Source organism: Pseudophryne corroboree, chromosome 2, assembly GCF_028390025.1.
Source record: "Pseudophryne corroboree isolate aPseCor3 chromosome 2, aPseCor3.hap2, whole genome shotgun sequence".
In the NCBI taxonomy this organism is placed as follows: domain Eukaryota; kingdom Metazoa; phylum Chordata; class Amphibia; order Anura; family Myobatrachidae; genus Pseudophryne; species Pseudophryne corroboree.
Genome location: NC_086445.1, coordinates 199,788,757 through 199,814,734, shown reverse-complemented (window position 1 = coordinate 199,814,734; position 25,978 = coordinate 199,788,757). Strand labels below are relative to the sequence as shown.

At 46.5% G+C, this 25,978-nt stretch overlaps 1 protein-coding gene across 1 annotated transcript in view; it reads left to right on the top strand.

Moving 5' to 3' along the window:
* Window positions 1-25,978, top strand: part of RAPGEF3 (Rap guanine nucleotide exchange factor 3) — a 369,364-nt gene that overhangs the window by 248,765 nt on the left and 94,621 nt on the right. The window contains exons 13-14 of the mRNA XM_063952220.1: window positions 7,328-7,478; window positions 16,808-16,890. Coding sequence (XP_063808290.1) covers window positions 7,328-7,478; window positions 16,808-16,890 — 234 coding nt within the window. The remainder of the gene's footprint in view (window positions 1-7,327; window positions 7,479-16,807; window positions 16,891-25,978) is intronic.

Below are 25,978 nucleotides of genomic sequence, written 5' to 3'. Positions count from 1 at the left end.
TGGTACTAGCCCTGATTTGCTGTGTCCCTGAGGTACTTGAGAGCATACCCAACAATCGGTCTTATTTAACACATTACCCACTAAGGAGTGATAGTCACTCAATGGATGCCGGTCCATATGGATATTAAAACTGGATTGGCATTACTTTGTTACAGAGCCTACAGATACAACTTTCTTTTTGAACTAACATTCCTTCACAGTTGTTTACAAATAACATGGTTGTTAGATCGTGCCCGGTACTCGCCTTTGCTTGGTGATTGGGTTGCTATTGGAAATTTACACCTCCGTCTCAGTCATCAGGACCTTTCTGGATCCTTTCTCGACCTCACTGGTACTCTCACCGAAACAGACTGCTCTGGTCAACATCATGGTTAGCGGGAAAATCCATGTCACAGTCTCTTGGGGCAAGTCCATCTTACAGGAGGAGAAAAGAAGAAATTTGTAAAGGGGGTATAAGAAAATCAGTTTGAGGGGGAGAGAACTCGTTACGATAATAAGTTCTCTCGTTTTGTTGTTCTTTTTGTTCTGCTGTCCTCTCAAAAGGTGCTGTCTCTTCAGTCTTCCGAATGAACCTTCTGGTGATGTAATCTTTCTTCCTAACTAGCGATCTTTCTGTGTGGAGCAACATCTGGCATTACCATTGGTTAACACTTAGGGGTGACATACCATCTTTAAATCATGGAAACATGAGTGAGGAGAGAGAGAAAATAAAAAACAAAAGAGATAGAGAACAATTCATGTGCATATATACATTACATAACCCGACAATAACCACCAATAAGAGAAGAGAAACAAAGCATTTTTAAACGTTGTCAACATTAAGAAAACATTGTCAGACTATTAGGCTGTCGTATCTACGTGTCTAATGGTTTCCTTGAGCAGTCCCTCCCCACCAGCACTTGCATTATTCCACTGTCTGTATCTGGCCAGAATACATTGTGGTGGATAGGTCATGCTGGGGTTTGGTAGACTTCTGCAAGGACCAAGCGAATATGCAATGTTTGAATTCTTACCAATAATCGTCAGAGATGGGGATAGAGAGAGAAAGAAAAAACATTTTTCACAAATACATTTACAACGTTTAACCTGGTCATTCCTGTGTCTTCAGTGAATGACCTCCCAATTTATTAACCGTTACCTCAGGCTTGCCTCCATTCCTAATAATCACCTTTCCTGCCTATGTGATCCTTGATTATAATGGTGTGTCATAACTTTTGAAGTTCCTCCATGTGCCAATGGCCTAGGGTTTTGGTTGATTTGATGCCTCCTCAAACGCTTGGATGCTCATCACCATCAACCGCTTTCCCTGTACCTACCTGATTCCTTGGATACCATGATTATGTCGTTGTCTAGGGAGTTGATATGCCTTCTGTGAATCTTTGATCATACAGTTAGATCTTTCCTAGGATCTGGGTAATCAGACATGATTGATCTCAATTCTGTCCGGGACCAGGGATGGCGCATTGCACTGTCCTTGACGGGAATGGTTCCCTGATCATCAGTCTTCCCATTGGGGACTGTGATCACCCTGACAGGACTAAACTCAATCACATCACCTTGTTTTGGTCTTACAATATGGGGTACATTTGTTTGTGCGTGATATAAAACATTGTACGTACCTGTGGACACGACCTCACCTGACCCTCCGTTAGGGGGTTTGATTATTGCCTTTACCAATTTGGTCGTGTCCACCTGGATGTCTTGTAGGATGGCTTCTGGAAGAGGCGCCGACATCGTTCTGGGCTCACTTTCTTGTTTGTATTCCTGAGGGAGGTTTGACATGGGGTGCAGCTTGCACAGGTTAATAGTTGTACATTCAACAGTATTACAATAATCATTGTTACATTTATTACACTTATTCTTATAATCTATATTACAGTTGCTAAGAGCGTTTTTATTGTTCCACCTTTGTGCTTTTCTCTCCGCAATCAACTCCTCTCCTGCTGCCATATCTCTCCTCTCAAGATAAGAGTCAGAAAAGTCAATAGACTCTTTTTGTAATTCACTTTCCTGTTGCCATACCTGTAAATATTCATAATGTTTATTTTGTCTCTTCGTTGGTTCAACGAGACTTATCCTCCTCCTTAAATTTTGTAACACTACTGGACTGAAGCTACCTATTCTTGGGAATTTGTCCCTGTCTTGTACAGTCATTCTCTCCCATTCATCACATAAAACTTCAGCGTGATTTCCATATTTCTTACACATCACATATCGTGCCGACCCGATGGATCGGTTCTCTGAATCAACCCGAACCGAGGTTGATCGCCCCCTACCTGAACAAATGGCCCCCATAATCTGCAGGCGTTGCCTATTCCTCCTTGAATATCAAGGCTTTCAGCGAACCCTTACAAACAAACCAAGATGTCCTTGGGCAGGCCGGCGGTGGTGGTTTATCAAGTACCCCACTTACTTCTCGCCCACGTTGGCCTGTGCTGCAATCACTGTAGCCAGAGCTGCTGGACCCAACCTAGGGCCCCTGTGAACCTTTAGTTTACTGGAACATATGAGGGTTACCCGCAGGACACTTACTCTTTCCAGTAAAGTTGGGGTTGTTAGATAGTTCCTGAGTGACCAGCGAACTTCCCTTCCAAAAATAAAAAATTACACAAATCACGTCAGAATGTACAGATAGCGTTTGTGACCACTTTACTCTAATGGTATTAGGTCAGATTACTAACTACTGCACACAATAACGTGCGGTCCAATCGTTCAGTATACGAGCACTACTTGTCATGTACTGAAAGATCAATGGAATCTATGTTTCCGGCTGCGATTCCTTCAGCCAGAGCTTGTATGGCCTATATGGGTTCTGCACCAACACCCCAGGCGTTGTGCCACTGGACTTTTATAGCGGACCTTTTACCTTACGACCTCCTGGTCTTGCTACCTTATGACCTCCTGGTCTTGTTACCTTATGATCCGCTATACTCTAATGCTCAAATATTATTTAACCAGGGATGCCTCCCTGGCCACCGTATATGTCACTTACACGTATGTCCCTTGACGAGTACCCGGCTTTCCTTTTGGTTCCACCTTAAAGTTATATAACCTTTTGTATACAAAACACACTCACTCAACACATGTACACTTTTGTTTCTATATCTATTTCTGCGCAGAAATTTGTCTTTAGCCCAACAGTGTTACCAATTAGGAGCAGGATCTGTTAAACTAAATTTCAGATTTTCTAAAAATAGATTTGCGTTATTTACCGCTTCGCGTTATCTACCGCTGTGCGTTACTTATCGCCTTTGCGTTACTTCACTTTATCACAACTTGAGCTACGTGGGCGTAACCGGACGCTACGTTGCGTAATGAACGCTGCGTGCGTCTGCCTTTTGGATTGCGTACGCTAGTCTTTGTTAGCGACACGTGTACGCAATGCAAAGGATCCACCGTAACACAATATATTTATTTATCAATGTAGGTGATCCCTGATCATCTACCGCAATCCACACTGACTGCCTTGTATCTCAGACAAACCGTGTGTTTGTTCTATACTTTAACTATCACCTCTACTATGAAATAACAGCAAATCTCTTTTTAGCACTTTCTATCAACTATAAAATTGGCAAACAGGAATGTGAGATGTGAAACTTACACAGATGAAAATGCAATTCTAAATTTAATCTAATAACATACATTGATGTAAGCACACGCATATGAAATTACATATAAGTACCAATCACTATTACTTATGATTGACTATGATATAGATTAAATAAATGCATAAAAAAAAAAACTCATTAAATGATGATTTCTTTTTGACAGTGGATGGCTGATTGTTTCCTGAGTCAACTGAAAACCAGCCGCTCAGAAAAAAAAATTTTTTTTGACCTTCCCAAAATGGCCGCTGCTCCTCCCCCTTCCACCTCCATGAGGGTCACACAAAATGGTGGACAGACCATGCGGCCTCTTGTCACAAAGAAAGTCATCATTCAAAACTCCTAAAGTTATTCTAGGCCTGAGTGTGTAGTTGGCACCAAATTGAAATAAAAACCAGATTTTCAAAGACAATAGCGTACTGTTCTTACCTCCGGTTACCGGGTTCCTTCAGCACTCTTTATCTAAGCGAAGCAGACGCTTATCCCGTCAGCACTGTGAGACAACCTCCCACCCTTTGCTGGAGGGATAATGTCTGCTGATCTACCTAGTGCAGATATGAGAAGTATAGGACGAGCCCGCAATTGACAATGCTAAATTCCTTGTCGTATAAACAACCCTTTATGAAGCTAAGAACACTGTACGCTGTTTGCTCAAGAAGTACCGTAATGGTACGCTATTGGCGTAGCGATCGCTCAGCCGTAGGCGAGACGCTCAAGCGTCACGTTCGCTCACGGCCCAGTGATCACAGGACACGTTATTGGTTATGTCTAGGGGAATGATTCGCTGTAGCGTAGCATACGCTCGAGACCACGAGGAGGTCACCAGCGATGCAGACGCTTACAACACTATACCTTTATGTTAAAACCTTATACCAATGAAATACACTGAATACCTTAATGTGAGTACAGGGTGTAAGTGCAACCTTGTGTAACCTGACTATCTACAAAGCTGCTTGAGCGTCACCGACGCTCAAGTGAACACTTAACACTATAGAAAATACACAGATGCTGGTTTAGGTTCCAAAGCCTATTAACTGTATTATATCTAATATACTTGTAAAAGGGGATAACAGTACAAATGATACACTACAATATAACAGAGACTTCCTAACCACAGAACTAAACAATAAATACAAAAAGACAATACTACACTGACCTAAATACAATACAATACAATGCTATAATACTATGAGAGATATAAGGGAAAAGAGGAGAGAGAGAGATAGAGAGAGAGAGAGAGAGAAATTGGCTCACAGAAAGACAATGATAACGTTAAATAAGAGACAACGTGGTTGCAGATAAAACTACACATGTGAGAGACAATCGCTGCGCAGTTAGTCAATGCTGAATACAGCATGGGATGGAAGCTAGACTCCATTTTGAGAAAACTCCCATAATTCCAAAGACTGCACCACATGGCTGAAAGGGGGAGGGGAAGACATCCAGCAGCAGCCATTTTAGATTTGCAGGTCCAAACACATGGCACTCTATACTAAACCACAATCACATAGCAGAAAACACAAGACTCCATTTTCTTCCAAAATGTCCAAGCCTCAAAACAATGCATATGTTCTGATTTTACAATTCCAAACCATCTAAAACACCTTTCACAATGTAATCCAACTTCCTAGAACCATCTCATAATTTCACATCCCAAACAACTTCAGTATCTCAATAACCAGAGCATATTCATCACAAGACCAGATCACAATGTAATTAACACAAACGTAACTGCATGGTGGTATTTATGATTAACAGGATATATATTATAACTAACCAGCACAATCTATTTTAAATCTCCATTGGCAAACAAATACCACAAATATTATGCTACAGATTGTATACTGTTCCAATTCATCACGGACTTCACAGAGTATCCACAAACACCCAACAATCACACAACCAAGTTACAATATCCTATTTAAACCAGAAAGCAATCTATCTGTTTCCTTATCTAGCCATGTGAGGTTCAATACTTAGCCTTTAGTTTGGAGGATGTCCTGGGGATTCAGCCGCCATGCTGCTTGGTGCCAGGTAGCTGTGTGTGTGTCTGTGAGTGTAGCTACATTACATCTGTTCTCTGAGGCCACACCTGACCACTACCTTCCTGTTTGACCAGTACCTGGGGGAGGGGTCTTTCTTTCTCCTTTGTATTGAGTCACCATTCTCTTTGTATATGCTAATCAGGTTCAGCCCTGAAAACTTAGTAAAAGGTTGTCTTGAGCATCATATTGTTCTAACAATATGATCTTAGCTTTTATACATATAATCATATCTATCCGCTGCAATGTCCCACAACAACACAACAGGCCTCAAACTAACCCACACCTGATTCTGCTTGCTTCAATACCAAACATGATGTGTTTATCTGGTTCGGTTCGAATGATACACATCCATGACATTAATTCATTAGCCAATTCTAAATCTCCATGATGTCTGGTGCTGTTCATTATTATAACCATGTACTGTATGAAACAAGTGCCGAATCCATCTCTGTGCCATGTCCGAGCAAATGCGTGTGTTTCCATATATTGCTGTGCTCGCTGCGCATATTTGCAAGTATAGCGACTTATATGTGTGCAGTTTATATGGTCTCTCTATGTAATATTTTTGACTTTGACAGATGACACAGTAGTGCTCTTTCTATATGCAACGCCACATAGTAGAGCACCTTCTACACATAAGGCCACACATTAGTAATGCATTTATACACAATTCCACACAGTAATGCCCCTTACACATATGAGACACATTAATGTCCTTATAAACATAATGCACCTTACACATTATGACAACCTTTATTAATGCCCTTTTACACATAATGTCCCTTACACATATGCCGCACATTATTAATGCCCTTATAGACATAATGACACACATAGTGCCCCCTACACATTTGCTGCACATTATTAGTGCCCCTATACACATAATGACACACATACAGTAGTACCCTGTTACACATATGCCGCACATTATTAATGCCCTTATACACATAATGACACACATAGTGGCCCTTTACACATATGTTGCACATTATTAATGCATTTTTACATGACACACATAATGCTCCTTACACATATTCCGAACACTACTGCACAACCAACCCACTCACATGCACACAGCACTCACACTTCCACTAACACTGTGACCTCTGCCTCTGCTTGGATACATATGTGTCCTCACAAATCTTGCATCAATGCTAATGTTGGGCACCTTTTTTTAATGAAAATGCATCTTATTTGCATTGCTATGTGGCTAGGATGCACAAGCAGCTTCTGCTGATTAAACTGATATGCAGCATGCCTATATACTGTGTGAGACTGTGGCTGTATCTGCATATGAAATGCTACATACAGAATATAGGCATGCCGCATATCATTTTAATCAGCAGAAGCTGATGATGCCCCATGGCTTATCAAATGCCCTAGGCAATTGCTTAGTTTGCCTATGCCTCTGGCCGGCTCTGAGCGGCGCTACTACTGGGGGCACTATGCATATAAGCGGCGCTACTACTGGGGGCACTATGCATATAAGCGGCGCTACTACTGGGGGCACTATGCATATAAGCGGCGCTACTATTGGGGGCACTATGCGTATAAGCGGCGCTACTACTGGGGGCACTATGCATGTCAGTGGCACAAAAAAAACTTTATATGAAGTGTCTTTAATGTAACGTTAGAGAGTATCTCTTTGTATGGTCACTGACCTTAACAGCGTTTCAGGTTCAGTGTGGAGGATTCTGAAGTGACGGAGCCTGAGAAGGCCACATACTCCCTTCACAAGAGGCAGAATATTGTGCGACTTGTCAGTCTGTGGGTGGAACTCTACGGGAAGCTTCTGGAGGCTGATCCAAGTGCTAGAAGCTTTCTAGAGGTGAGCAATTAGGTTATTGTCTGTGTATGTATAGCTGAGTAATGCTGGTTACACGAGGTATATTCAATTGCAGTCGAAAACTGCCGTCTGTTGAAAAGACGGCAGTTTTCGACTTTTTAAGGTCGAATCCTGATTCCACCTATTCAAAGCTTTTCGACAAGTCGAGGCATTCGACTTGTCGAAAAGCACGTGGATCGGCGGAATAGCTGCCGATCCACGTGTTGATGTCGAAAACGGGGCCAAATCCGACAGGTTTTGGCCCCCTTTTCGACCATCTCAATCCGACATCAAAATGATGTTGGAATGAGATGGACCCAGAGGAGGCGAGGGGGGGGCGGACAGCCGGTGGGCACACAGGAGAGATCAGCGCTACAGTAGCGCTGCAGCTGGATGTCACTCACCCGCCCAACCTCACGGCAGCTTCCACACGGCTCCAGCACGCTGCTGGAGCCGGGTGGAAGCTGCTGTGAGGTCGGGCGGCTGAGTGACATCCTGGGGAGTAGCGCTGATCTCCTCTGGCTGCCGCCGGCTGTCCCCCCGCGGCTCGCCCCTCTCTCCTCCTCTGGGTCCCATCTAAATTCGACTTGAAAAAGTTGAATTTTAGATGGGATTGAATAGGGGTTGTCGGATCCATTCCGACAAATACATGTCGGAATGGATCCGACTTTAATAGTTATTAATAGTGATATTAATTAATAGTGATATTGGTGCAGAACTGCAGATATCACCAAACTGGCTCGTTATTGCTGCATATGTGGTCCTGTCTGAGAAAAAGGAATTCTAAATCACTGCAAGGCCTAACAAGTCCCTTGCCAAATGTGAGAGATTAGACTTTTGTCACTGCCTCACCTGCCATAGACTTTTTACTCCAGAGTTTTGGCTATAAGCACGTCACTGTTGTGCATGAGTGTGTATAAGTGTGTGTGTGACCCCCCCCCCCCCCCCCCCCCCAGGGGCTGCAGCTGGGAGAATTACATCTCCCAGCAGCCCACTCACCTCCCAGCAGCCCATCTCAGTGCAAAGTTGAAGGTGATACCAGAGGGAGCCGCGGAGACCACTGGAGGGGTAAGTATAAAAAAATTAAAACCCGTGTGTATTTTTTTTTAAATGGATACCGCAGGTATCAGGATCACATATTCCCACGATAATCCAAAATTGGGTGCGAGGTCCACAAGATTGTTTTGCGGGCTAAACCTTGCGCCCAATGGAATTTCCCTCTAGGTGTCATTTTAAACCCCACAGCACAGTTTTTAGGCGCTATTCCCCTTTTCAACAGTAACTGTGTCTTTATAGCAATTTGGGAGATGTATCAAACCATCTAAATAGTGGAGAAGTGAACAATAGAACAATAGTGAATAGAACAATAGTGAACAATAGTGAACAATAGAAGTTGCTTGTAACAACCAATCAGCTTCTGCCTATAATCTTATAGAATGTCCTTGATAAATGTGCACAAGAAGTTGGTTGCTATAGGTAACTTCAACAGTTACCCCCCACCCCACTGGCAATCTAAACACCGGGATACTGGCATTCGCATGGTGACCGGCTGTATCCCATACCCAACCCCTTCATTGTTATGCCTCCTCTTTGTTCCTGACTGTCTTTCTATGGAAACGATTCAATTGTTTTGGGTGCCCGTAGCTCCCGCCTAAAGTGACCGGGAGCTACTCAATTAATTGCTGGACGCACTGCAGTTAAAGCACACCCAGCACTCGCACCTGTTAGGGTCTCCTGCCCTGTGCTGCCACGTCGTCATGGCAACCGGGAGACAAGTGCTAGCGGAGTAACCTGAGCGCAGCTGATACTCCGGTTCGGGTCTTTTGCTGTGCAGTGGTTACAGGCTCTGTGCACGGCAGGGGATCCGGTGCTGGTTTTTGTGCTCACAGTCTGTGAGGTCTGAGTGGGGCGTGGACCGCACCTGCTTTATATGGCCTCTTCTCTGGTTAAGCTGATGCTGCTGAATCTTTGTTGGTTAGTCAGTTCCTGAAAGTTATCCAGTACTGTGTAGCTTTGTATTTGTTGTTGCTTACTGCAAATAGGCCTGGGGATTTGGTACTACACTCTGCCAATCCAGACCTAGCAGTAAGACTGGAGTCAGTCGTTTAGCTTGCTGGGGTTCTTTTACTACTCTGTGAACTTAGCAAGTTTGCGGCTGTATTCTAAGACTTGCCTGCCTAAATCCTGTCTCACTGTGCAAGGTGTCAGGTGTCAGTTTAGTGGCAGTAAGCTGAACCTGTGCACTGCAAGTGAGGATTAGGATTGTGGAGACTCTCCTTGTGTCTATCATTCCATCTCTGACCAAGGAGTTTACTGCCACACCCGTTGGTAACCCTTTAGGGTTTTGCTGTTGCCCTCAGCAACAGCATTTCGGGTTCTCTACGTATTAAAACACAACATCTTGCTCTTCCCATCTGAGCATTACTAATACTAGAGAGACACCCAGTTTCTTAGCCTCTGGGCTTCTCTGTTCACTTTGTGTTATTTTGTTACCCTATCACCTTCTGTGTACGTAATGTCATATTCCCCAGTCTGTCTGTGAGTTCATTTGTTTTGCATACCTATCCGTTCAGACACCAGTACATTCCTGCAGGCACTGGTGTGCATAACAGTTCAAACACCAGTACATTCCTGCAGGCACTGGTGTGCATAACAATTCAAACACCAGTACATTCCTGCAGGCACTGGTGTGCATAACATATTCAGCAGCCTAATACTCCTGTTGAAATTTTGTGGGAATATGGAGCATACCCCTCAAAATACGTTGCAACAGGTGGTCGATCAGGTGCAGGTCCTGACTCGACAATTTAATGATTTGTCCATTAAAATGCACACCTCCCAGGCCGTTGGCGGAGCTCCCGCAGCAGCAGCACCTTCAGGGGTTAAGGAGCCGAAAGTAAATCTCCCGGATCGTTTTTCTGGAGATCGCTCGCAGTTCTTTTGTTTCAAGGAGAGCTGCAAGCTATACTTCCGGCTTAGGCCTCAGTCTTCTGGGTCGGAGATTCAGCGGGTGGGCATAGTGATTTCCTTGCTACAAGGAGACCCACAGGTCTGGGCATATGGGTTGCAGCCTGACTGTCCGTCGCTTAAAAGTGTTGATGCTTTTTTTACGGCACTGGGCATGTTGTATGATGACCCTGACAAGACGGCCTCAGCCGAGGCTCAGATTTCGATCCTTAAGCAAGGGCGAAGGCCAGTTGAGGTTTACTGTACGGAGTTTCGGAGGTTGGCCCATGATACCCAGTGGAATGACCCAGCCCTGAGACACCAGTACCGAAGAGGTCTTTCTAACCAGATAAAAGACCAACTGGTACAATATCCCTTGCCTGATAGCTTGGATCAGCTCATGCAGTTATCCATCCGGGTGGATAGACGGCTGAGAGAGCGTAGGCTTGAAAGGGAGACTGAGGTTTCCTTCTCTCCCAAGGGAACCTCAGACTCTGAGGAATTTTCCGAGGAGCCTATGCAGATTGGGGCTACCCGCCTCTCCTCGCGTGAGAAGACGCAGAGGAGACAGCAGGGGTTGTGTTTGTACTGTGGGAATAAAGGTCATGTGGTAGTATCATGCCCAGAAAAGCCGGAAAACTTCAGGGCCTGAGGGTGATGGGAAATATCCTGTCAGGCCAGAAGTCAGAATTTCCCAAGAAGACTTTTATCATTCCGGTGACCTTGAAGATCCTCGGTCAAACTGTCAAGACTGAGGCCTTTGTGGACAGTGGGGCCGACGGGGTTTTTATGGACCGCCAATTCGCCCTGAAACACTCTGTTCCCTTAGTACCCTTGGCATCGGAAATTGAGATTTGTGGGTTAAACGGGGAACCATTATCCCAAGGTAAAATTACCTCTTGCACTAGCCAGATTTCTTTGTTTATTGGAGCCACACACTCTGAAAAATTGTCCTTTTATGTGACTGTCTGTACTTTTGCCCCATTGGTGTTGGGGTTACCCTGGTTAAGGGCCCACAATCCTCAATTTGACTGGGTCTCTGGGGAGATTCTTAGTTGGGGTACTGATTGTTTCAGGAGTTGCTTGAGCCTTCCAGTCAGGCTCTCGAAGCTAAGTTTGCCAGGATTGCCAGGGTGTTATGCAGATTTTGCGGACGTGTTCTCCAAAAAAGTTGCAGAGGTACTACCTCCCCATCGCCCCTATGACTGTGCCATTGATTTGTTTCCAAATGCTAAGCTTCCCAAGAGCAGGTTGTACTCCCTGTCACGTCCTGAGACTCAGGCTATGGCAGAGTACATTCAGGAGAACTTGGCTAAGGGATTTATCAGACCTTCACAGTCTCCAGTTGGGTCGGGGTTCTTCTTCGTGGGTAAAAAGGACGGTTCGTTGCGACCCTGCATCGACTTCAGGGAATTGAACCGTATCACGATTAAAAACTCATACCCACTGCCTCTCATTTCGGTCTTGTTTGACCAGCTTCGTACTGCCACCATTTTTTCTAAGATTGACCTACGCGGTGCATACAATCTAATCCGAATAAGAGAGGGGGATGAATGGAAGACTGCCTTTAATACCCACTCAGGGCATTATGAATATTTGGTGATGCCTTTTGGGCTCTGTAATGCCCCGGCAGTCTTCCAGGATTTCATGAATGATGTGCTCAGGGAATATTTGGATAGATTCTTAGTTGTATACTTAGATGACATCCTAATCTTCTCCCATTCCCTGGAGGAACATCGGAAGCATGTACGCTTAGTCCTCCAGAAACTCAGAGACCACCGGCTTGGGGCGAAGCTGGAGAAGTGCGAATTTGAAGTTCAGCAAATCGCATTTCTAGGATATATTATCTCCCCAGAAGGTTTCCAAATGGAGGGTTCCAAGGTACAGGCAGTCCTGGATTGGGTGCAGCCCACTAGTTTGAAGGCGCTTCAGCGTTTCCTGGGCTTTGCGAATTTTTATAGACGATTTATCGCTGGATTTTCGTCTATAGTGGCGCCCTTGGTGGCACTCACTAAGAAAGGGGCGGATGTTGCTCACTGGTCTTGTGAGGCTAAAGCGGCTTTTGCCCGTCTCAAAAGGGCATTTGTATCGGCCAAGGTGCTGCGACACCCAGATCCAGAGCGTCCTATTGTGGTGGAGGTGGATGCCTCTGAGATGGGTATTGGGGCAGTGCTTTCTCAGATGGGAGTGTCTGATAATCGCCTTCATCCCTGTGCTTACTTTTCCCGTAAATTTTCACCTGCCGAGATGAATTATGACGTGGGTAACCGGGAATTGTTGGCTATTAAGGATGCACTCGAGGAGTGGAGACACTGGCTTGAGGGGGCTAAGTTTGTGGTCTCAATTCTCACCGACCATAAGAATCTGGCATATTTAGAGTCAGCGAAGCGTCTCAATGCCAGGCAGGCACGATGGGCTTTGTTTTTTGCTCGCTTTAATTTTTTGATAACATATCGCCCTGGGTCAAAAAACATCAAGGCTGATGCGCTCTCGCGGAGTTTTGCTCCAATCCAGGAGACCACCGAGGAGCCGTTGCCCATTGTGTCCCCATCATGTATTAAAGTGGGCATTACCCAGGACCTCTTATCATTAGTCCTTAGAGCACAGGAGCAGGCTCCTCCAGACCTTCCGGTAGGTCTTTTGTTTGTGCCTCCTAGGTTAAGACAGCGAGTGTTCCTGGAATTCCATGCCAAGAAGTCGGCAGGTCACCCGGGTATTGCCAGAACTCGGGAGTTGCTATCTAGGGCGGTGTGGTGGCCCTCGGTGGCTGAGGATGTGGATCAGTGGGTTCGGGCATGTGACATCTGTGCCCGAAATAAGACTCCTAGAGGGGTTCCTGTTGGCCCATTACATCCACTCTCTATCCCATCTAAGCCATGGACCCACATTTCAATGGATTTTGTGGTGGACTTGCCCAAATCCTCGGGGATGACAGCCATCTGGGTTGTCGTTGACAGGTTTTCGAAGATGGCGCACTTCGTTCCACTGGTTGGGCTGCCATCGGCCAGACGCCTGTCTGAATTATTTATGCTGCATGTTGTGCGTCTCCACGGGTTGCCACTTGATGTGGTCTCTGACCGCGGATCCCAGTTTGTGGCCAAATTCTGGAGGGCATTTTGTTCCGATCTCCAGATTTCTTTCAGCTTGTCGTCAGGCTACCATCCGCAGTCTAATGGGCAGACTGAAAGGGTGAACCAGTCCTTGGAGCAGTTCCTCAGGTGTTATGTCTCCAAGTGTCAGACTGACTGGGTTGCTCATCTGTCCATGGCGGAGTTTGCCTGTAACAATGCGGCTCACTCTGCTACAGGGATCTCTCCCTTCCTTTGTGTGTATGGGCATCATCCTAAGGCCAATTCTTTTGACCCCCTGGACTCCACGCCTGGTGGTTCCTCTGTGGTTTCGGTCCTTAGAGGTATTTGGCGGAAAGTGAAGAAAGCCCTTGTGTCTGTGTCATTAGTGACCAAAAGGGTTTTTGATAAGCGGAAAAGACCCTGCAGCCTCAAATTAGGAGACTTCGTCTGGTTGTCTACCAAGAATTTGAAGTTGAGACAGCCATCTCATAAGTTAGGCCCCCGGTTCATCGGCCCTTATAAGATCACCAGGGTTATCAATCCGGTGGCATTTCAGTTAGATCTGCCCCGTTCTTTGGGTATCAATAAAACATTTCATTGTTCCCTTTTAAAACGGGTGATTAGTAATCCTTCTTCCAGTGGAAGACCTTCCCCTCTACTGATACGTGGCCAGAGGGAGTTTGTTGTTGAAAGGATTCTTGACTCCAAGATGGTTCGGGGTCGGCTGTCATTTTTGGTGCACTGGAAGGGGTATGGCCCGGAGGAGCGGTCGTGGGTGTGCAGTTGTGATCTTCATGCCCCCAGACTGATACGCTCTTTCTTCTCGCAGTTCCCCGATAAACCCGGTGGTAGGGATTCTTTGACCCCTCGTCAGAGGGGGGGTACTGTTAGGGTCTCCTGCCCTGTGCTGCCACGTCGTCATGGCAACCGGGAGACAAGTGCTAGCGGAGTAACCTGAGCGCAGCTGATACTCCGGTTCGGGTCTCTTGCTGTGCAGTGGTTACAGGCTCTGTGCACGGCAGGGGATCCGGTGCTGGTTTTTGTGCTCACAGTCTGTGAGGTCTGAGTGGGGCGTGGACAGCACCTGCTTTATAAGGCCTCTTCTCTGGTCAAGCAGATGCTGCTGAATCTTTGTTGGTTAGTCAGTTCCTGAAAGTTAGCCAGTACTGTGTAGCTTTGTATTTGTTGTTGCTTACTGCAAATAGGCCTGGGGATTTGGTACTACACTCTGCCAATCCAGACCTAGCAGTAAGACTGGAGTCAGTCGTTTAGCTTGCTGGGGTTCTTTTACTACTCTGTGAACTTAGCAAGTTTGCGGCTGTATTCTAAGACTTGCCTGCCTAAATCCTGTCTCACTGTGCAAGGTGTCAGGTGTCAGTTTAGTGGCAGTAAGCTGAACCTGTGCACTGCAAGTGAGGATTAGGATTGTGGAGACTCTCCTTGTGTCTATCATTCCATCTCTGACCAAGGAGTTTACTGCCACACCCGTTGGTAACCCTTTAGGGTTTTGCTGTTGCCCTTAGCAACAGCATTTCGGGTTCTCTACGAATTAAAACACAACATCTTGCTTTTCCCATCTGAGCATTACTAATACTAGGGAGACACCCAGTTTCTTAGCCTCTGGGCTTCTCTGTTCACTTTGTGTTATTTTGTTACCCTATCACCTTCTGTGTACGTAATGTCATATTCCCCAGTCTGTCTGTGAGTTCATTTGTTTTGCATACCTATCCGTTCAGACACCAGTACATTCCTGCAGGCACTGGTGTGCATAACAATTCAAACACCAGTACATTCCTGCAGGCACTGGTGTGCATAACAGCACCCAGCATCAAAGCCCTCCTTTACGCAGATTACTGCTTGCACCTCAGGAGGGTTCCAGCAGAAATCTGCGATAAATGCAGCCTTGGGGCTGGGCGTCCAAAACTATTGAATAGCTCCTTGTCACTTTATATGGAAGCGGCAGGAACCCAAGACAGTTGAGTTGCCCCTTATGTATCCTTTGATACTTTGCCCTCTTATTGCATTTCCTCCGCTTTCATTGCTTTAGCCTTTCCCAGCCTTCTTTTGTCACTCCTTACTATCCATCTTACTTCTTACATGCTGAATTTCCGAGCTCTTGCTCTCTGCACTCTCTGTTCAAATCATTCTTACGCTTGCTTCATCCTTTATGCTCACTGCACATTTAGTTGAAGGCATCGGGCAAATGATGACCAAGCCCACTTCCAAGGATACATTTATGTACTCCCAGTGTTTGTTCCTCTTAGTACTGGATATTTTTAAAAACTAACTCAATAACTCATATCTATAGAAATTATGTTAAAGTCCACCTGTCACCTACACACAGCTGAAGCAGCCATTTTGTTGACTGAACCAAAATTCCTGCATATCTGTTCATAAGGAGCCAGAGACCTTTGATCATGTCCAGTTTCATATCATGCTTGGTAATTGTGTGTTAGAAAACTGAACTATAACAATGTTGGTGGGCATCTCATGTTGGGTAGATGCAGTGCAGTGCACTTCCTTGGATGTTGTTTTAACATTTTGGAAGCATTAGAATCCCACCCCCTCAGGACACCCTGGATAGAGACAGCATTGTTGCATGGTCCTGATATATAAAGAGCAAAATTATTGAGGGACTCACACATTTAATCAGTATTTTAATTGCAGGGGGAACATACACTATTTCTGTACAATAGACAGTATTCCCCTTTGGTTTATTACAGACATAAATACTTCTCAGCTCAGGAAGCTCCTGTCCCTCCCCCAAATCCCTGATACCATGTTACTGGGGGGAAAGTAATGGAGTCTCTGCACCTGATCCCTGACAGGCTCCCAGGAGAGCCCCGCCCGCTGTGGAGCATAGGAAAGTGTCCATCACTCCAGGGACGTAGTTAGAAGAAAAGGTTTAGATGGTAAGAATAATACAATGGGACAATATCAGGCAACCTTGGCAGTAAAACTGGACCCATACGATAAATTCTCTCATATGTGTACTATTTATGAGATAGAAAATAAATTCAGTCTGATTTACATGATTGAGTATGAGTAAATCTAAAGCCATTAAATCTTGACATGATTAATAGGTGTCTCACAATTTGTTGGGAAAGAAGTTGATCAAGAAGAGAACACGACAGATGTGCTCATATTTTGTTACTGATCAGATTATAGTTGAAAATACTGTGTATTAATTAAAGGTACTTTCTGATGTGATTTCCCTTGCTCCCCCAGCTACTACTGTAAATCCCCTGTATGCTGCAAGAGTGAGATAGTGGCTGTATAATGACATTTGGTCCCTGTTCCCCTTCTATTTACCAGAAAGTCTCAGAATATGTCAGTGGAGACCCTCGTTTGATCACTTGCTTAAAGGAAAATCTTCAGGATCGACGGAAGAACAGAACGTAAGAATCTTTTCGTAAGATTTCCTAGCCCAACCAGCCCAGGAAGGGAGATCTGGATTATTATTATTATTATTATTATTATTATTATAATATTAGTATTATAGTGCACAGATATTTTAGATCATGTACTGTTACAATTGGCATAAATCCAGATTAACCCTGCTCTGGTACCATGAAAAAAGTTACGATGACAGTACCATAGGGTCAAAATGACCCCATGGTAAAAAATTTACTATGGGGGTCATTCCGAGTTGATCGTTCGCTGGCTACTTTTAGCAGCCGTGCAAATGCATAGTCGCCACCCAAAGGGGAGTGTATTTTCGCTTTGCTAGTGTGCAAATGCGTGTGCAGCCGAGCGGGACAAAAAAGTTTTTTGCAGTTTCTGAGTAGCTCTGGACTTACTCAGCCCTTGCGATCACTTCAGTCTTTTTGGTCCCAGAATTGACGTCAGACACCCGCCCTGCAAACGCCTGGACACGCCTGCGTTTTTCCAAACACACCCAGAAAACGGTCAGTTGCCACCCACAAATGCCCTCTTCCTGTCAATCTCCCTGCGATCGGCTGTGCGAATAGATTCTTTGTTAAATCCATCGCCCAGCTACGATCTGCTTTGTACCCGTACGGCGCACGTGCGCATTGCGGTGCATGCACAGTAGTAACCTGATCGCTGCGCTGTGAAAAACGGCAGCGAGCGATCAACTCGGAATGACCCCCTATATCACCAGAATCATTTTTTTTTTCAAAATAATATTATACAACAAACATTTGTACTCAAATCTCGACAAACAGAATCGTATTTGTCTTAGGAACTTTCAAATAGCCTATATAGAAGCAGCTACGGAAAATGTTTTACAAAATCCAAATATCACTTCATGTGTGAGTTTCTGATTATTTTACATCACTGTTGATTGCACACCATTGGCTGTGCTCTTCGCACACCAGGGGTTATTCAGAGATGAACGCAGATGGTTGTGTGAGACCGCCTCCCAATGCGTCCGCAATCTCTTGGCAGACACATCAGAACTAAGGTTGACCCCTGGCAGCACAGCGCCCATTTTTTTATTGGAGCGGCTGCGTGTGACATCACGCAGCTGCCCTAAAAATGGTCCAGGCCTGCCCCTGTTTTTCCCGCCCCCATTACCACGCCATCACCCAGGAAAGGCCCACTGCTGTCGCATCCATAGTGACCTGGCCTTTCACATATTTTTTTTATAAGGCCTTCTAATAATGTGGGACACATTTGCTAGTTTTTGTGTCTTTCTGTTTATTTTTTATTTATGTTTATTTCCGTTTGGGGTCAAATGGACCACAAGTACCTTCCATGTAATATAAATATATTTCGCTTTTTGTTTTTCACTGAAAATGTGCCCAACATTTTACCAGTGCACCCTCATCAGCTCTAAGCACCACCCTGCGATATTCAGGGCAGCGCAAGAGATGCTACATTTGTCTCACATGAAAGGACAAGCAAACCAAATTAATCTGTAATGAGAGCAATAAGTTTGTGAGAGTCATGCAGATGGTGGCAAACTGCATATCGGGGAAGGCATGGCCTGGTCACTAATTGTGATAATTTAAAAAAAAAAATACACATGGATCAAAGAGGAGTGGGGTCACATAGATCCCATAGTAGCAGGGTTAAAATAAAAATATTTTTGAAAATGAGCGAGTGCTGAAAATAAGTAGGAAGCGACAACAAGAGCCTTTGTTTGGGGCTGTAATGATTTGGGCAGCCCTGTTGTAGTTGACTAACAGCATTTTGTTGTATTTAGACATTTTTTTGCAGCACTGCTGAGGGGGACAGATGTTCCCCGATGTGGCAGCCGGTGCCCCCTGCACAGCCGTTGCATTGGGAAAAATATTTTTAATTGGGCCTGTGGCCACTTTCTGTGGCCTAGACAGCACCAGTATTGGCCAAGTAAGAGGGGTGATGATCTGATAGTGCTGGTTACACTGGGGGCGGGACTAAACACTCCCTCATAGCTTACCTTACTTTAAGATTTGCTATTGCCGCAATGCCGACATATAGTGCCTTTTTGCCACCTGAAGAAATAATTGATCAGTTTGATCAATTTTACATAGTTTATAAAAAGCTGTGACCTCATTTATTTCAGGTTTAAGGTTAAATTTATTTTTTCATACATACAGTTGCAATTATGAATAACAGTCATCAACTATGGGTGACTTAACAACAGAAAACTGGTCAGTCCACAGACGTCATTTTCCAGTTTTTGATAAAATAGCAGAAGATGTACAGTATGCATAATGACCATTGTCAGATTTAAGTGAGCAGTGATAGATCAGCCTATAGCCAATCAAATCATGAAAATATTCACAGCAGCACAGACTATTTCAGGAGATGAGTGTGATGAAGCTCTAGGAGGCAGCACCAGCGGACCTATTCGCTCATGCTAATATATAAGTGAGGGCAGGTCTATATGTGAGAGGGGCAGTGTCATGCTGCATGGAAGGGAAGTCACCATACTTGCCTACTCTCTTGGAAGCTGCATCAGGCTCCCGTTTTTTTGGGTAGCCCCCCGCACCTCCAGAAGAGTAGGCAGGTCTCCCGCATCCTGCGCGCACCCTAGTGATACGGGCAGGATGGAGAGATAATCTCCCGTATTTGCGGGTCCGTCAGGTGGGGAAGGGGTTAAAAATAGGATTTTGGTATTTACCGGTAAATCCTTTTCTCCTAGTCCGTAGAGGATGCTGGGGACTCCAAAAGGACCATGGGGTATAGACAGGATCCGAAGGAGCTTGGGCACACTGAAAAGACTTAAGACTAGGTGTGAACTGGCTCCTCCCTCTATGCCCCTCCTCCAGACCTCAGTTATAGGAACTGTGCCCAGGAGAGACGGACATTTCGAGGAAAGGATTTTTGTGTAAACTAAGGGCTACAAACATACCAGCCCACACCACAACCATACCGTACAACCGGAGTAACAGTAAACCATAGAACAATATGAAAAAACAGCAACAAGCTGAAACCAGAAATACACAACCCGTGTATAAACTAAGTGAACCAACAAAAGAACACTACAAGAACAGTCCGCAGTGGGATAGGCGCCCAGCATCCTCTACGGACTAGGAGAAAAGGATTTACCGGTAAGTACCAAAATCCTATTTTGTCTTATGTCCTAGAGGATGCTGGGGACTCCAAAAGGACCATGGGGTTTATACCAAAGCTCCAGACCGGGCGGGAGAGTGCGGACGACTCTGCACCACCGACTGAGCAAACGCAAGGTCCTCATCAGCCAGGGTATCAAACTTATAGAACTTGGCAAACATGTTTGAACCCGACCAAGTAGCCATTCGGCAGAGCTGTAGAGCCGAGACGCCCCGGGCAGCCGCCCAAGACGAGCCCACCTTCCTGGTAGAATGAGCTTTCACCGACTTCGGCACCGGTAACCCGGCCGAAGAATGAGCCTGCTGAATCGTACTACAAATCCAGCGTGCAATAGTCTGTTTTGAAGCAGGATGACCAAGGAAGCGTACAGGACAAACAGTGCCTCAGTTTTCCTGGCAACCGCCGTACGGGCGACGTAGATCTTCAACGCCCTCACTACATCCAGAGACCTGGGAACTGTCCCAGCATCCCTGGCCACCGGTACCACAATAGGTTGATTAATGTGAAACGAAGAGACCACCTTTGGTAAAAATTGTTGCCGAGTCCTCAATTCTGCCCTATCCTAATGAAAGACCAAGTACGGGCTTTTATGAGATAAGGCCGCTAACTCGGACACCCGCCTGGCAGAAGCCAGTGCCAACAACATGACTACCTTCCAGGTGAGAAACTTCAACTCAACCTTACGCAAAGGCTCAAACCAGGAAGATATGAGAAACTGTAAGACCACGTCCAGATCCCATGGGGCCACAGGAGGCACAAACGGAGGATTGATATGCAAAACTCCCTTCACGAACGTCTGAACCTCTGGGAGGGCCGCCAGTTCTCTTTGAAAGAAAATAGACAATGCCGAAATCTGCACCTTGATGGAGCTCAACTTCAGGCCTGCATCCACACCAGCCTGCAAAAAGTGGAGAAAATGCCCCAAGTTAAATTCTTCTGCAGGAGCCTTCTTAAACTCACACCAGGAAACATACTACTTCCAAATACAGTGATAATGCTTCGCCGTAACCTCCTTCCTAGCCCTGAGGAGAGTAGGTATGACCTCTCCTGGAATACCTTTACGAGCTAAGAATTGGCGCTCAACTTCCATGCCGTCAAACGCATGCGCGGTAAGTCTGGAAACACGCATGGACCCTGCAACAACAGGTCCTCTCTTAGAGGAAGCGGCCAAGGATCTTCCACTAGTAATTCCTAAAGGTCCGGAAACCAGGCCCTTCTTGGCCAATCTGGAACTACGAGAATCGCCTGAACCCTTGCTCGCCGAATGATCCCCAGTACCTTTGGAATGAGAGGAAGTGGAGGGAACACATACACCGACTTGAACACCCACGGAGACACCAGGGCATCCACCGCACTGGCTTGGGGGTCCCTTGACCTGGAACAATACCTCGGAAGCTTCTTGTTGAGACGAGACGCCATCATGTCTATCAGAGGGAGTCCCCAACGCTTTGTCACGTCTGCAAACACCTCTTGATGAAGAGCCCACTCTCCCGGATGGAGATCGTGTCTGCTGAGGAAGTCTGCTTCCCAGTTGTCTACTCCCAGAAGGAAGACTGCTGACAGGGCGCTCAGGTGTTGTTCCGCCCAGCGAAGGATTCTTGTGGCCTCCGCCATTGCCGCTCTGCTCCTTGTGCCGCCTTGAAGGTTGATATGTGCCACCGCTGTGACGTTGTCTGACTGTACCAGGACAGGTCGACCCTGAAGAAGGCTTCTTGCCTGTAGCAGGCCGTTGTAAATGGCTTTTAACTCGAGAACATTTATGTGGAGACCCGCTTCCTGGAACGACCATTTCCCCTGGAAGTTCCTGCCTTGGGTGACTGCACCCCAGCCCCGGAGACTCGCATCTGTCGTCAGAAGTACCCAATCCAGGATACCGAACCGGCGTCCCTCTAGAAGGTGAGACTCTTGTAGCCACCACAGGAGGGAAATCCTGGCTCTGGGAGATAGACTTATCTTCCGGTGCATGTGCAGGTGAGACCCGGACCATTTGCTCAGCAAGTCCCACTGAAACACCCGGGCATGAAACCTGCCGAACGGAATGGCTTCGTACGTCGCCACCATCTTCCCCAGAACACGTGTACATTGATGGATGGACACAGTCTTCGGCTTCAGAAGTTCCCTGACCAACAACTGCAGTTCTAGAGCCTTTTCTTGTGGAAGAAAAACTCTCTGTAATTCCGTGTCGAGAACCATGCCCAGAAAGGACAGCCGGGTGGTCGGAATCAACTGAGATTTTGGTAAATTTAGCAGCCAACCGTGCTGTCGAAGCACCAACAGCACCAAGTCCACACTCATTAGCAACCTTTCCTTGGACCTCGCCTTTATCAGGAGATCGTCCAAGTACGGGATAATTGAAACCCCCTGCTTGCGAAGGAGAACCATCATTTCCGCCATGACCTTGGTGAACACTCTCGGGGCCGTGGAAAGGCCAAACGGCAACGTTTGAATTTGGTAATGAGAGTCCTGTATCGCAAACCTGAGGAAGGCCTGATGCGAAGGAAATATCGGGACGTGTAAGTAGGCATCCTTTATGTCGACTGACGCCATACAATCCCCCCCTTCTAGGCTGGAAATCACAGCTCGAAGAGATTCCATCTTGGACTTGAAAACTTTCAAGTATGGATTGAGGGATTTTAGATTCAGAATCGGTCTGACCGAACCGTCCGGTTTTGGCACCACAAATAGGCTCGAATAGAACCCCTCCCCCCGTTGTGACGGGGGAACTGGAACAATGACCTTCTGATGACACAATTTTTGTATCGCTGCCAACACCAGCTCCCTGTCCGGAAGAGACGCTGGTAAGGGCGAAACGAAAAACCGGTGAGGGGGCACCTCCCGAAACTCCAGCTTGTATCCCTGAGATACAATCTCTAGGACCCAAGGATCGAGGCCTGAACGAATCCAGACCTGACTGAAGACTCGGAGACGCCCCCCCCCCCACCGGTCCGGACTCCCCCAGGGAAGCCCCAACGTCATGCGGTGGACTTGGTAGAGACAGGGGAGGACTTTTGGTCCTGGGCGCCTGACACGGCAGGCGACTTCCTACCCCTTCCTTTACCCTTTGAAGCGAGGAAGGACGAACCCTTTCCACGCCTGTATTTATTAGGACGAAAGGACTGCATCTGCTGATGCGGTGCCTTTTTGTGCTGTGTGGGAACATAGGGAAGAAAAGAGGACTTACCTGCCGTCGCGGTAGAGACCAGGTCCGCCAAGCCGTCCCCAAACAAGACATTACCTTTGAAGGGTAAAGCTTCCATAGCTCTCTTGGAGTCGGCATCAGCATTCCATTGATGGATCCACAATGCCCTCCTAGCCGATGTTGACATGGCATTGGCTCTTGATCCCAAAAGACAAACATCCCTCGCCGCATCCTTCAGGTAATCTGCAGCGTCCTTGATATAACCAAGAGTCAGAAGAACATTATCTTTTTCAAGGGTATCCATGTCAGTGGCCAAATTCTCGGCCCATTTAGCAATAGCACTACTCACCCACACCGACGCCACTGCAGGTCTGAGCAATGCGCCTGTATTAGCGAAAATGGACTTCAGACACGTCTCCAGCTTGCGATCCGCCGGATCCTTGAGAGCTGCCGTGTCCGGAGACGGAAGCGCCACCTTCTTAGACAAACGAGATAGAGCTTTGTCAACATTTGGAGACGACTCCCATATTTCCCTGTCATCAGAGGGGAAAGGATACGCCATGTAAATCCTCTTGGGAATCTGCCACCTCTTATCCGGCGACTCCCAAGTCTTTTCACAAAGAGTATTCATTTCATGAGAGGGGGGAAATTTCACTTCAGGTTTTTTCCCTTTGAACAAACAAATCCTTGTTTCCTGCACCGTAGGTTCATCAGAAATGTGTAAAACATCCTTTATAGCCACAATCATGTACTGAATACTCTTTACTAAACGCGGATGCAAAGCCGCCCTTTAGAAAAATCGACCCCAGAGTCAGAGTCGGTATCAGTATCTGCCACCTGAGTAAACGGCCGCTTCTGCGAGCCCGATGGGGTCTGTACCTGAGATAAAGCCTCCTCTATGGACTTTTTCCACACCTGCGTCTGTGACTCAGACTTATCTAACCTCTTAGATAACGAAGCTACATTCGTATTGATTGTAGTTAATAACGTGAGTAAATCAGGTGTCGGCTGCGCCGACAGACCCAAATCCAGACCCACAACTTCACCCCCTACAAGCTCCTCCGGTGAATCACATTCAGCCTCCGACATGTCGACACAATTGATCGACACAGCGACACACACACAAAATGCCTCAGCTAGGGGACAGGCCTATAGTAAAGCCCAGAGAGAGACCCAGAGGTAGTATGCCAGCTCACACCCCAGCGCCTATATATCCCTATAGGGGATATATAATACCAGCGCTGCTAGAATAAACTAATGCACCACACTGCGCCCCCCCCCCCCCTGAGAGATCTCCCCGTTACTTGCGTGGAGCGATGGAGGTAGGCCCAGCGTCTCCTTGCCACCGCGTGGAGGAGAGGAAGATGGCGCCGTGAGCCGCGCGCTAAGCTCCGCTCCTTCCCGACGGGCTTCAGCGCGCCTGATTTGAAAATGCCGGCGGGGGCCAATGAACGGTGCCGAGGCACCGACAGTGCTTCTGCCGGCTACCCGGACCCCAGTGACCTGCTGCCCAGGGCGCCCCCCCCCCAGCACCCTGCACCCTGCGAGTGCCATCCGCGATGTGTGTGGGAGCATGTAGCGCAGCGTCTCCGCTGCGCTGTACCTGGTCACCGAAGTCTTCTGCCGTCCTGAAGTCTTCTGATCTTCTCATACTTACCCGACTTCTTTCTTCTGGCTTCTGTGAGGGGGTGACGGCGTGGCTCCGGGAACAAGCAGCTAGGCGCACCAAGTGATCGAACCCTCTGGAGCTAATGGTGTCCAGTAGCCGAGAAGCAGAGCCCTTAAACTAAGAAGAAGTAGGTCTGCTTCTCTCCCCTCACTCCCACGCTGCAGGGAGCCTGTAGCCAGCAGGTCTCCCTGAAAATAAAAAACCTAACAAAAAGTCTTTTCCAGAGAAACTCAGGAGAGCTCCCCTGTGAGTGTCCAGTCAGTCCTGGGCACAAAGTCTAACTGAGGTCTGGAGAAGGGGCATAGAGGGAGGAGCCAGTTCACACCCAGTCTTAAGTATTTTCAGTGTGCCCAAGCTCCTGCGGATCCCGTCTATACCCCATTGTCCTTTTGGAGTCCCCAGCATCCTCTAGGACGTAAGAGAAATAATGCAAATCGAGTCATTTTAGCCCCGCCCCATTCCCGCGGACCCGCGAATCGCTGCGTTTTCTGATGTGGGGGCCGGGCTTGATGATGTCACAGTCCGAAGACTCCTACAGCGTCTATTCTCCTGCTTCTCCCGGAGGAGAAATCAAATGTAGGCAAGTACGGAAGTCACAGAGAGTGGCAGGAGCATCTATAGTGCAGTAGAAGCTGGCAATCCATGATAATAGGTCTGGGGATCTAGTTGCTGTTCATTGCATATACTATATAACGACATAAAGCTGCTTTAATGGAACAAATTCCAATTTTCCACCATTGCTGTAGCTAATTACTTTTCTGAATTGGGGTTATTCATTTTGAAAAACAGGATACAAATGTTTCCCTCTGGAACCATAACTAGCTTGCAAAGAAACCATAGTCAGAAATTACAATTAGAAATACTACACAAATAGTCTGGCTGCAGTCTTCATGATATATATACAGTAACAGAATAACATGAGTCAATGCTGGAACAGCCTTCATTGAAGCATTTCCCTTAATGTATTTGTTTACTAACAGTTATTTATATAGCGCACACATATTCTACAGTACTTACAGAGAATATTACAGGGCCGTAACTTGGTGTGTGCGGAGTGTGCCTCCGCACATAGCGCTGCAGGGTAGGTGGCGCTGTTGGCGGCACTTGTCAATTATCTGTTTTCATTTCTTTGACTTGCAGCTTCCCCCTTTTT